The sequence below is a fragment of the Mastigoproctus giganteus genome, chromosome 13, assembly GCF_048544385.1.
Source record: "Mastigoproctus giganteus isolate SK-2022 chromosome 13, ASM4854438v1, whole genome shotgun sequence".
Taxonomy (NCBI): Eukaryota; Metazoa; Arthropoda; class Arachnida; order Uropygi; family Thelyphonidae; genus Mastigoproctus; species Mastigoproctus giganteus.
In genome coordinates, this window is record NC_143587.1 from 120,221,643 (window position 1) to 120,235,657 (window position 14,015).

Below are 14,015 nucleotides of genomic sequence, written 5' to 3' on the forward strand. Positions count from 1 at the left end.
TGCTCAATGCCAATGGGATTCTTCATCTTGCTCAGAATAATCAGCTGACAAGGCATAAATTCAAATTGAGGAAGGACGGATGTCGGATAGATGTGCGAAAATTTGCCTTTGGCCATTTAAATTGATGATGGGTGGATTGGTTGGTGGAACTGACTTCCATCACTTGTTGTTGAAGTTGATAGCCTAAACAAATTTAAGGCTCAACTGGACAGGTATTTCGAGCGAACGGAGGGGTGAAATGGGAGTGGTGTGTGTTTTTTTTTTTTTTTTTGGCTGATGCTGAATAAGCTTGCTTTCTTGCATCATATGCCTCTACTAATGCTACTGCTAATATGCCTCTACTGATGCTAATGCTACATTGATAACTTGGAAACAGACCCAACAAAAATAGAAAAAGGAGTACAAGGAATGAATACCCTAAACATAAGCATGAGTACCTCGAGATCAAGTTTTTAATCTGGCCACCCTACGTTACAGTGAAGTTTCTTCTCCGACTGACTTCACAGTTTACACTAAACAGGGACCACAGAGTACTACTCTGTGAAAGGGACATGACGAGATTCTTGTGACGTGATAATAGTGTGTTTCCGCCCTTAGTCACTCATCTACCAGTCTCTTTTTGCATCTTGAGTGATTGGAATAGGCATCACCCCCTATGAGGTTCCTTTCATCTTGATAAGAGAGGTCAATAATTGAAAATATTCTTAAAAGGCACAATTTAATATTGTTAAACAATGGCAGTCACATAAGTGCATCTCAAGATCAGCTTCTGAAATTGACCTTTCAGTATACTTGTCAAACTTGTTTTCCTTTATCGATTGGACCACCACTGACAACCCTCATAGCACTGACTAATCTCCAGTAATATGCACACTTTTGACTAACTTTCCTCAAACTGAAATAATTTTTGGAGTTTTTGTTTTTAAGCTTGAAGGTGGGAATAAATTAACATTCCAAACTGGGTTTTTTTTTTTTTTTTTTTTTTTTTTTTTTATAGTTCTGTTATGCCCAAGATTCCCTTTGAATTTTTTTTTTTTTTTATAGTTAAATTGATGGTGTGTGTTTGGGTGAAAATATTGTATTAGGCAAATGAAATAGCACTCCACTCCACTGGGTAGAGATAAAATATTTAATGCTTCTTAATTTCAATTAATTGGAAAAACATTAACAAAGCTATATGTTATGAAGCGTACAAACATTTAGCTTCACTAATAATTTTTCAGTTAGGTTGTACAAAGAAGCAAATGTTTTTTTTTTTCTATATACGTTGATTAATGCATGGGGTAAAACATTTGTTTCATTCTTCTATTCTGTCTATCTTGTGAACTCCTCTGACCGTTTGTTCGTCCTGGAGTATAAACAGAATTTTTTTTTTTTTTTTTTGTACCTTGATATTTAATATATTATTTTTGCTGACAAACTACTCTCAAACAGCTGGCTGTGTGAAAGCAGTTTGATGTCTCCTCACAGTTCACCTGTTATGTTATATTTCAATGGTCGCGGATTCGAATCCCGTAAAAATTTGAATTTTTGTACTACTTGATCCAAGCCCGGGGCTTGGATCAAGTAGTACAAAAACTTTGGGAGGTGTATTATGGCCACAGAAGCAGATGTGCCAACAACTAACAAAAAAAAAAAAAAAAAATATATATTTCTTCAAATAAAAATGGTTCATCATCAGCCATTTTCAATCCACTGCAGGATGAAGGCCTCTCCTGCAACTTTCCAGTTGCTTCTGTTTTGAGCACTGGACATCCATTTACTACCCACAAACTCATGAATTTCATCTATCCATCTCCGCCTTTGTCTTCCAGGTTTTCTTCTAGCTCCTCTTGGATACCATTCTGTTATTTTCTTAGTCCATCTGTCATCATGTCTTCGAGCTATGTGTCCTGCCCAAGACCATTTTAGTTCTTTAGTTTTGATAAGAATGTCCTTTACTTGAGTTTGTTGCCTAATCCATGTGTTTCACTTCTTATCTAACAGTCTTATTCCCAATATGATTTGTTCCATTCTTCGCTGTGTGGTTCTCAGCTTCTCTTCCATTCTTTTGGTGAGTGCCCAAGTTTCACTTCCATAAGTCATGGTGGGGAGTATACATTGATTCATTATTTTACGTTTCAGACAAACTGGGATATTGCTCTTCAGTATGTGACTATAATTCCTGAATGCTATCCATCCAAAATTTATTCTTCTCTTGACTTCCAGCCATTTATCATTATTACAGCTAATAACTTGTCCCAGATAAGTATATGACTCCACCTTTTCAATTACTGCTCCTTCAATCATTATTTCCCTTTCTGTGGCATACTTGTTCATCATTACTTTTGTTTTAGCCATATTCATCTTTAGTCCAAAATCCTTACTAGCTGTGCATAACTGATTAAGATTTTCCTCTAATTCTTTGGGATCATGGCTTATGACCACAATGTCATGTGCAAATCGCAAATGGTTTAGGTACTCTCCGTTCACATTGACTCCTTTCTGCGACCAGTCTAATCTTCTGAAAGCTTCCTCAAGGGCAGCAGTAAACAGCTTCGGAGATATTGTGTCTTCTTGTCGAACTCCTTTCTCAATTTTAAATTTCCTACTGTCTTTGTCTAGTCTAATAAAGGAGGTAGCACTCTTGTATATTTTCTTCAAAATCATAATATATGGGGTCTCAATGCCTTGTCTTTCCAGTGCCCGAAACATTGCCTTATGCTGTATGGAGTCAAATGCCTTTTCATAATCCACAAATGCCAGGCATAATGGTGTTTTATATTCATTTTCTTTCTCCATTAGCTGTGATATTACGTGAAGGTGATCCATAGTTGAGAATCCTGTCCTAAAGCCAGCTTGCTCTTTCGGTTGATTCTCATCCAGTATTCTTTCTAATCTGTTAGTAATGACCCTTGTGAACAACTTGTAGATGTGGGATAACAAACTAATTGGTCTATAATTTCCAATTTCTGATTTATCTCCTTTCTTATGCAGCAAAACTATGATTGCATTATTCCACTGCTTAGGCGTCACACCTTTTCTAATGCACTTTGTGAAGAGCCTTGCCAGTTTTTGTTATGTCTCTTCCTCCCAATTTTAACAACTCTACAGTAACTTCATCTTCCCCCGGGGCTTTCTGATTCTTCATTTTCTTCAATGCATGTTCTACCTCATCAGGAAGAATATTGGGTATGTCGTATGTGTTGCTACTTTGCAATCCATCTTCCCCACTGCTGGCATTATTCCCCTGCTCCTTGTATAATTCTCTATAGTAGTCTTCTGCTATTTGAATTATGCCTTCTCTGCTGTTTTTAAGTACACCACCGCTATCCTTCAGTTTCAGTATCATTTGTCTTTCTGTATTACTGCTCATGGCTGCTGATTTAAATCCTTTGTTTTCCCTTAATGCTTGTTCTACTTTTCTTGTGTTAAATCTTCTCATGTCCTCTCTGAGTCTCTTTCTAATGGCTTTGCATAACTCAGTATACTCAATTTTCTCCCTGTCAGTGTTTTTCTTGCTTTTCATTTGTCGTCTTCGGTTCATCATGACAAGTGTTTCTTGACTAATTTTTTCTTCTTTGGATTTCTTTTTCCCTATAGGTTTCTTGGGCTTTATCACTTTCAAAAAGTTGTAATATTCCTCGTCGATATCTTGGTCCTCAGCAGTCTGCAGAAGCTCATACTTGTTCTTAAGTTCCAGTACATACTGCTTTTTCTCCTCTTCTGTTATCTCAAAGACCTTTGTATTATTTACTCGAGTCAGTTTTTTCCTTTCCTTTCCTACATCTATATCAAGTGTACATCTTACCATTCTGTGATCACTTCCAACATTTACCTTATTCAGGACGGTGACATCATTCACAATATATCTTCTATTAGTGAGGATGAAGTCGATTTCATTAGTAGTTAATCCATTTGGACTCTTCCATGTCCACTTTCTGTTCACCCTTTTCTTGAAAAAAGTGTTCATTACTGACAGTCCTTGAGATTCTGCAAATTCCACAAGTCTTTCACCTCTTTCATTTCTTTCACCAATTCCAAAATTTCCTATAGTTCCCCTTTCTGTGCTGTTTTGTCTTTTTCCAACCTTAGCATTGAAGTCTCCCATAATAATAGTGTAGTGGGTTTTCTGCTCATCTAGAAGACTCAATTTCAGTGTACATTTCTTCAACCTCTTCATCATCATGGCTCGATGTTGGTGCATAAATCATTATAATCTTTAGCTTGTATCTCTTAGGAATCTTGAGTATTAGTCTTGACACTCTTGGTGATGTACTTTTGAATTCCAAAATGTTGTTTTTAAAATCTTTATGGACCAGAAACCCAATTCCACCTTCACTCCTTTCACTGTTTCCATTTGTGTACAGCAGATTTCCACTTGATAAACTTATAAGTGATTCATTTCTTCTTCTTGTTTCAGCCAAACCGATGATATTCCAATTCACATTTTCTAATTCCTTTTCCAGCTCTAATATCCTGTCTTCACCGATGAGTGATCGTACGTTATAACAGGCCAAGTTCAGTTTCCGTGCATGGCAGCCTGGTCGTACCCAGAGATTCTTAACACCCTCTGCTTCCACTCTAATCCTCTCGCTGCCGTTTTTTTTTTTTTTTTATAGTTAAATTGATGGTGTGTGTTTGGGTGAAAATATTGTATTAGGCAAATGAAATAGCACTCCACTCCACTGTGTAGAGATAAAATATTTAATGCTTGTTAATTTCAATTAATTGGAAAAACATTAACAAAGCTATATGTTATGAAGGGTACAAACATTTAGCTTCACTAATAATTTTTCAGTTAGGTTGTACAAAGAAGCAAATGTTTTTTTTTTTTCTATATGCGTTGATTAATGTATGGGGTAAAACATTTGTTTCATTCTTCTATTCTGTCTATCTTGTGAACTCCTCTGACCGTTTGTTCGTCCTGGAGTATAAACAGAATTTTTTTTTTTTTTTTTTGTACCTTGATATTTAATATATTATTTTTGCTGACAAACTACTCTCAAACAGCTGGCTGTGTGAAAGCAGTTTGTGATGTCTCCTCACAGTTCACCTGTTATGTTATATTTCAATGGTCGCGGATTCGAATCCCGTAAAAATTTGAATTTTTGTACTACTTGATCCAAGCCCCGGGCTTGGATCAAGTAGTACAAAAACTTGGGGAGGTGTATTATGGCCACAGAAACAGATGTGCCAACAACTAACAAAAAAAAAAATATATATATATATTTCTTCAAATAAAAATGGTTATTTGTATTAATCAATTCCATTATGTTGTCTGTAATATTATGACCTTAAAATAAAAAAAAAAAAACAAATTAAAATAGTTTTGTGCATTAGATTTGATTGCTTAGAACTTTATCTGTTGAGATTCCTGTTTTTGTAATTAATAAAATTGTAACTTCCTTGGCTGATAACATTTCTTTTGTTCCATGGTAGCTTCTCGAAAGAGTTTGCCATCAGCTGTTCAGCTTTTTTAGATCACGGGAAGAGCAACTACAGAGATTTGCTCTTCAATATATTCCTGTTTTGATTGGAATATATTTAGCTGCTGTTGCAAGGGGACACAAGAAAGTAAGTTAAATTTGTAGTAACTCTTAATTTACTAAAATTGACTGTTAGATTTCCTTATTGTTTAATTGCCAGTGTAGGTTATCTATTTTATTTGTGTACTAGAGTGAAACAACTTAAAGATTTAGCTAAAGATATATGCTAAGTTTTAATATATATATTTACATTTTATGATATATAAAAATTACACAGTGAAATTTTCTGTTAATGCTCCTGTGACCCACATAGTTTGTGGACCTTAGAAGATAAAGAAATCAATAACATTACCATATTGCATTTATGTGAGTTTGAACCATTGTCAGTTTAAACATGTGTACTGATCTATTCTACCCCCTACATTGACCACATGCTATGTTGTCAGTCCTTATAAACAAAAATAAATGCTTAATTATGACTATTAGTTATTTCTACTTTATGAGAATTTGTAAGCTGGCCTGCTAGTTAAAATGTTCACATCTACCTATATTTGAGAGTGCATTCAGTGTGCCATAGCTTTAGAAGAATTGAATTTAACTAAGTTATCTTTGTTCAACTGGAGATTTACCTGGAGGTCAGCGCATAAGCAATTGGTAGTTGATATTCAGTAAGTTGAAGCTTTTTGTGGAGGGCAAAGTTTCTCAAACTGGAATACAATGTGCTATCATCAGCAAAACTATGGATAGGATTTCCAGTAAACAGAATAATGTCATTAATATACAAGAGGAAATGAGTGGGAGAAAGAACTGAACTGAACCTATAAATTGTCATTACTTATCTTATTTTAAACTTATTTTTATCAAAACATGTTATACAATAAATTTTAGAAGAATAAGAGAAATTTATAAGATAAATGAAGGTATCTGATACTCTCCAGAAATTAAAACTAATACAACATTAATGCAAAATAATTAAAATAAATTGAAAACAACTAAAAAATCAATTGTACACAAAGATTAAAGGCAAAAAAAAGGGAAAAAGTTGTTGACATAGAGCAGATATCAACTTTTAAGGGCACAAAGGGTGATACATTGTATATGTTGGCACTAATGACATTAAGAGTTGGGCTATAATTAACAAATATAGGTCAACATTGAAAAAATGTCTTAAGTTAGGGTTAAATTTGAAAATGTCTGCAAATCTGTCCAGACACGATAGGAGGTAGTATATGATGAGAGCATTGTCAGTCAATTTGACCCTGGAGAGATTATGCAAGGATCGTGGGGTAGAATTTTTTTCTCAGCATGGTCTGTGCTTGTTGACAGGAGGGATTGCTTATACAGGGATGCCATACACTTAAATAAGAAAGGGTGGAAGAATGTTTGCTGGTGCTATTGAGGCAGTGTTAGGGTTTGTCGGAAAACTGCTAGCTTGTGGAGACTCACAGACTAATAGATTAACAGTAGCCACAGGCAGAGGTGAAAGTGATTCTTGCACTGCTTCTATGGGAATGGGCAGCAGCCTGGAAAGTTACATGCTGGGGATTTCAAGGACTGCTGGGAGTCATCATAGAACAAGTAAATACATGGCTTGTGTTAGAGTAACTTAGAGTAAGAATAGGTTTATGTATACTTGCATATACACCAATGCTAGGAGTATAGTAAATAAAACTTGAATTTGAGGTGCTGGTGAAGACATCAAAGGTGGATATCGTTGGAATATCAGAGATGGGGTGTCGCACAGAGATAAGAAATGCAGAATTGGAATTTGGAGAGTACAATGTGTATAGAAAGGATAGACAGGATAGAAAAAGAGGAGAGGTCATGCTGTTAGTTAAGAAACACAAAATCTAAGGAAGTACATCCAGTTGATGTAGGTGGAGAATGCAGTGTTGAGTCAGTTTGGTATGACACAAGCACTGGAATGGCAAAGTTGAGAGTAGGAGTGTTATAGGTTAATGAGTACAACAAACAACTCTGCAGAGAAATAGTGGGATAGTAAATCAGATTGTCGTATGGGTGATTTTAACTTCCCAGATATAGACTGAGCAAGACTTTTGTGGATTTATTGGATGATTATTTTCTGTAGCAACATATTCGAGAGGCAACCAAAGGGAGTAATACTCTTGATCTGATCATCAATAGTGATTATTCGTGCATTAAGAATCTGCAGATAAAGGAACCATTAGGTGGCAGTGATCAGTGTACTGATGTGGAATTCACTCAAAGCAGTAACTACCATCAGGGTTAAAGGGAAGGATTTTTGCTTTCATAATGGTGACTACAGTGGGCTTGGACATTTTTTAAATTCTATACAGTGGGACCAACTCTTGATGTTACAATTCTAAATGGGAAGCATTCAAGAAATTACTCTTGGAAACTACTAGGCTTTTTATACCAAATAAGAAATACTGTTCAAAGTTTAGGCCTATGGAAGTCAGATAAACTAATGAGACTTGTGTCAGAGAAGAAAAATGCATGGGACACACAAATTATCAGCAGACAGATCCTATGGTGGATTTAAGAAAGTCTGTAATCAAGTGAAAAAGTAGGTTAGGCAACCAGAGGCAGATACAAGAAATCTTTGGTGATGGAAGCAAAGAAAAACAGTACAGACTTCTTTACTTATGTAAATACTAGAAGGAAGCAGATGAATCAGATTGGCTCACTTGATATTGATGGTTCGATTGTTGATGATTCTGCTCAGGAAGCTGACAGACTGAATGAATATTTTGCATCTACATTCACACTTGAGGGAGGGCAATGCCAGAAGTTTATCAAAGTCTGGCAGGGAGCTAAATGGAGGATAAATTGCTGAAATTAAACATAAGAAAGGTATCTGGGGTGGATGGGCTCTATCCGGTTTTATTAAAGGAGGCAGTAAAGGATGTAAGGAAGCTATGATTATTTCCTTGGACTCGAGAGGTTCCCACGGTCTTGGGATGTACAAATGTTTCCCCAATTCACAAAGGGGATTGAAAGGCGGAAAGAGTAATTACAGACCTGTTAGTTTAATTCTGTTCCAAGAAAAATAATAGTCACTGGTTAAAGAAGCACTACAGGATCATCTAGACAAGACTGCAGTTATAGTTCAGACACAGCGTGCATTTGTTAAGGGGAAGTCTTATCTGACCAATTTGATTGGATACAATGATGTGGTCAGAAAAAGGAACTGGATGCAAAAAATTATTTTGATATCATATACTTGATTTTAGGAAAGCTTTTTTGATACTGTTGTACATGGAAGACTACTGTAGAAGTTGGAGAACTATGGCATTAAGTGCAAATTGCTACTGGATAAAAGGATGGTTGAGTGGGAGAAGACAGTGCTAATCAATGGACACTGCTTTTCCTGGGCTAAAGTTGTTAGTGGAGTTCCCCAGGGGTCTATGTTGGGACCATTGTTGTTTTCTCAATTTTTATCAATAATATTGATGAAGGTATATCATGCTTAAATGTCCAAGTTTGCAGATAATTCAAAGGTTGCCGACCAGGCTAGCCAGGTGGGTAAAGTGCCTGCTTAGCAACCCAAAGGTCGCGGGTTCGAATCCCGCCTCGGGCTTGGATCAAAGTACTGCAAAAAACCTTGGGAGGTGCATTATGGCCACAGAAGCTGATGCACCAATAGGAAAAAAAAAAAAAAGATACAAAGGTTGGTGGGGTTGTTGATGACAGTAAGGACTGTACGCTACTGCACCAGGATCTAGAAAAGTTGAGCAGATGGGCTGAGGGGTGGCAACTGAAGTTTAACATTGACAAATGCAAAGTACTGCATATAGGCAGCAGTAACCCCAGAGTAACATAACAACTATGTGATATTACACTCAGGGTAGTGGATAATGAAAAAGACCTGGGGCTAATTGTGAGATATGAAGTTTTCTGAATACTACAGACAGGTTGCAAGAGTAGCTCATGGGGTCTTGTCAATGATATATAGGAATTTTGCTAGCAGGGATAAGGAGGTGATTATTCCCTTGCATATGACAATGGCCACACCTGGAGTATTGTATACAGGTCTGGAAGCCTCGTTTTATGAAAGATTCTGAATGAGTACAGAGAAGGACAACAAGATTAGTGAGGGGGAACAAAGGGTTGCTGTTATGATGATAGCCTTAAGTTCTGCAAATTGCAGCATCTGGAGACTAGGCACCTGCAAGGTGATCTGATTGAGTTGTATAAGGCCTTGAATGGTTTCAGCAAGCTAAACGTTGTTGGGATTCCTCTTGCTCAGATTCTGCACTTGAGGGAACAAATTTAATTTGAGGAAATATCTGTTAGAAATGAATCAGTTATAAGTTTATCAAGTGGAAATCTGCTGTGGAAATCTGTCTGTTGGAAATGGTGAAAGGAGCAAAGGTGGAGTTGGCTTTCTGGTCCATAAAGATAGAAAAAACATTCTGGAATTCTAAAGTACATCACCAAGGGTATGAAGACTACTACTCAGGATTTCTGAGAGGTACAAGCTAAAGGTTATAATGATTTATGCACCAACATCGAGCCATGATGATGAAGAGTTTGAAGAAATGTACACCGAAATACGTAGCATTATGGGGGACTTCAATGCTAAGGTTGAAAGGAGACAAAAGAGCAGAAAGGAGAACTATGGGCAATTTTGGAATTGATGAAAGACTTGTGCAATTTGCAGAATCTTGAGAAATGTCAGTAATGAACACTTTTTTTCAAGAAAAGGGTGAACAGAAAGTGGACATGGAAGAGCCCAAATGGATTAACAACTAGTGAAATTGACTGTATCCTCACTAACGGAAGATACATCATGAATGACTTTACTGTACTGGAAATGTTGGAAGTAATCATAGAATGGTAAGATGCACACTTGGTATAAATGTAATAAAAGAAAGGAAAAAAGTGACTCAAGTAAATAATACGAAAGTCTTTTAGATAACAAAAGAGGAGAAAAAACGCAGTATGTACTGGAACTAAGAAAATTTTGAGCTTCTGCACTCTTCAGGATCAAGATATTTGATGAGGAATACTACAACTTTCTGAAAGTGATAAAGCCTAAGAAACCTATAGGTAAAAAGAAATCCAAAGAAGAAAAAAATTAGTCAAGAAACACTTGTCATGATGAACACTGACAAGGATAAAACTGAGTATACTGGGTTATGCAAAGCCATTAGAAAGACTCAGAGATCACAGAAAATATAACACAAGAGAAGTAGAACAAGTATTAAGGGAAATCAAAGGACATAAATAAGCAGCCATGAGCAGTAATACAGAAAGAAAAATGATACTGAAACTGAAGAATAGTGATGGTCTACTTATAAATAGCAGAGAAGGCATAATTCAAATAGCAGAAGACTATCATAGAGAATTATACAAGGAGCGAGGGAATGATGCCAGCAGTGGGGAAGATGGATCGCAAATTATTAACTTGTACGACATACCCGATATTCTTCCTGATGAGGTAGAACGTGCATTGAAGAAAACGAAGAATCAAAGTCTAGAGTTGTTAAAATTGGGAGAAAGAGACATGGCACAAAAACTGGCAAGACTCTTCATAAAATGCATTAGAAAAGGTGTGATGACTAAGGAGTGGAATAATGCAACTATAGTTTTGCTGCATAAGAAAGGAGATAAATCAGAAATAGGAAATTATAGACCAATTAGCTTGTTATCCCACATCTACAAGTTGTTCAAAAGGGTCATTACTAACAGATTAGAAAGAATACTTGAGAATCAACCGAAAGAGCAAGCTGGCTTTAGGACAGGATTCTCAGCTATGGATCACCTTCACATAATGTCACAGCTAATGGAGAAAGCAAATGAATATAAAACACCATTATGCTTGGCATTTGTGGATTATGAAAAGTCATTTGACTCCATACAGCATAAGGCAATGTTTCGGGCACTGGGAAGACAAGGCATAGAAATCCCATATATTATGATTTTGAAGAAAATATATCAGAACGCTACCTCCTTTATTACACTAGACAAAGACAGTAGCAAATTTAAAATCAAGAAAGGAGTTCCACAAGGAGACACAATATCTCCGAAGTTGTTTACTGCTGCCCTTGAGGAAGATTTCAGAATATTAGACTGGTTGCAGAAAGGAGTCAATGTAGATGGAGAGTACCTAAACCATTTACGATTTGCAGATGACATTGTGGTTATAAGCCATGATCCAAAAGAATTAGAGGAAAATCTTAATCAGTTATGCAGAGTTAGTAAGGATTTTGGACTAAAGATGAATATGGCTAAAACAAAAGTAATGATGAACGAGAAAGGGGTATAATCATTGAAGGAGCAGTAATTGAAAATGTGGATTCATATATTTATCTTGGACAAATCATTAGCTCTAACAATGATAAATGACTGGAAGTCAAGAAAAGAATTAATTTTGGATGGATAGCATTCAGGAAATATAATCATGTACTGAGGAGCAATATCCCAATTTGTCTGAAATGTAAAATAATGAACCAATGTATACTAACCACCATGACTTATGGAAGTGAAACCCAGGCACTCACCAAAAGAATGGAAGAGAAGCTAGGAACAACACAGCAAAGAATGGAACGAATTATGTTGGGAATCAGACTTTAGATAAAAAGAGAAACACATGGATTAGGCAGCAAACTCAAGTAAAGGACTTTCTTATCAAAACTAAAGAACTAAAATGGTTTTGGGCAGGACACATAGCTCGAAGACATGATGACAGATGGACTAAGAGAATAACAGAATGGTACCCAAGAGGAGGTAGAAGAAAACCTGGAAGACAACAATGGAGATGGACAGATGAAATTCATGAGTTTGTAGGTATTAAATCGATGGCCATTGCACAAAACAGAAGGAATTGGAAAGTTGCTGGAGAGGCCTTCATCCTGTAGTGGATTGATTTAAAATGGCTGGTGGTGATGATGATTGTAGAATAGATGTGTGGAAATTTGCCTTTAGCCAGTGGGCGGTTGATTGCTGGAACAAACTTCCATCAGTCATTGTGCAAGTTGACAGCCTTAAATAAATTCAAGGCTGAACTAGACAAACTGTTGGAGTGAATGGATGGGTGAAACAGGAAGGGTGTTTGTTTTTTTTGGCTGATGCTAAATAAGCTTGCTTTCTTGCATCATATGCCTCTACTATTGTTAATGTTGTGTAATATCACCATCAACTTTGTGGAATCCTGCTTCTTTTGCAAGACTTACAATTTATTTTGTAAACCGGTCACATTGCATTCATCTTATTCTCGAACAACATCATATATAACTATTTCCATGAGTTAATATTAAGAATATTAAAACTTTTCCAAAAATCCTCCATGTTATTTTCATTGCTTGTAGCAGTTTCAGAAATTGTCTAAATGCAAGTTTGAAGGTAACAAGTCTTTGAAACAGCAGTAGCTCCTTGGTCCATGGGTTATATTACTGGTGTCGTTCGTGGCAGTAAAATTATATTCTTAACATTAGGGAACAAGTCATTGTCAGCATCAACGTTATGAGCTGTGGCATTATCTCCAATAAGAGCCATGTACTCTATATTTGAATTCTCAATATTTTTTTTCATTTCGGGTACAAAAAAAAAAAAAAAAAGAATAAACCATTCACAGAATATTTCTTTCATAATCCATGCTTTTCATTGGGACTTTCATATTGCCGGTAGTGAACATTTGGTATGTGGGGTTTTTTGTTTTTTTTTGAGATTTGGGATTTTCTCTCCCATATACAAATAAAGGCCTTAGTTTTTTGTTGCCATTTACATTTCTGCCAACAAATGAAGTGTTAAGGGATCTTTTGATGCCTTGAAACCAGGTGTTGCCATTTCTTTGATTGATATGTACATCCTTGATGGCATTTGCTTCCAATTTAATCTGGTTTCATCAACATTAAAAACTTGTTTTTTTTTAGGACTATATTTCCCTCATCAATGAGTCTTTTAAATTCTAAAGATAAGATTCTACAGCTTTTGAATAGCAGCTTCTCTTTGAATTTTGACATTTTTGAATCCATATTGCTTTTGGAATCAACAAACCAACCCTTAGATGCTACAAATATTTTGAGATTTTCAGCTGCAGTCTCCTGCACTCTCTCTCTCTCTCTCTCTCTCTCTGTATGATAAAGGGGTGGGGTTGATAAAGGTCTTCTATCCAGGTCGCTAGTTGTCTTTCCATAGTCTAATAGTACATCACTCCTTTTTCTCTTCAATTTAACCTCAGAATGCCGAATCATATTCTTTGTTCTCCTAGTTGTCTTTCCATAGTCTAATAGTACATCACTCCTTTTTCTCTTCAATTTAACCTCAGAATGCTGAATCATATTCTTTGTTCTGCTTTCAGTATATCCTTTGTTATTTAGGATGGTGTGAATTTTTGTTTCTGGGATCTCAAGGGAATGCACAATATAGATTACTCATTCTCCACTTCTTTTACAATATATAACTTCTAATTTAACATCAAACCATAACTTTTGCTTTGTCTATTTTTATGTGTGTAATGTTTTATCATTGGTACTTTGCTGCTTTGAATGTATAAATAAAAATAAGAAAACTAACAATTCGCTTAACTTAAAAATTATCGAAAATATCAGACTTCTACTA

The 14,015-nt window shown here is 36.0% G+C and overlaps 1 protein-coding gene across 3 annotated transcripts in view; it reads left to right on the plus strand.

Moving 5' to 3' along the window:
* The window catches only part of Hyccin (PI4KA lipid kinase complex subunit hyccin), a 419,644-nt gene that overhangs the window by 222,083 nt on the left and 183,546 nt on the right, over positions 1-14,015 (plus strand). For all 3 annotated transcript variants that reach the window (XM_090388084.1, XM_090388086.1, XM_090388085.1), the window contains exon 4: positions 5,422-5,556. In XM_090388084.1, coding sequence (XP_090244210.1) covers positions 5,422-5,556 — 135 coding nt within the window. The remainder of the gene's footprint in view (positions 1-5,421; positions 5,557-14,015) is intronic.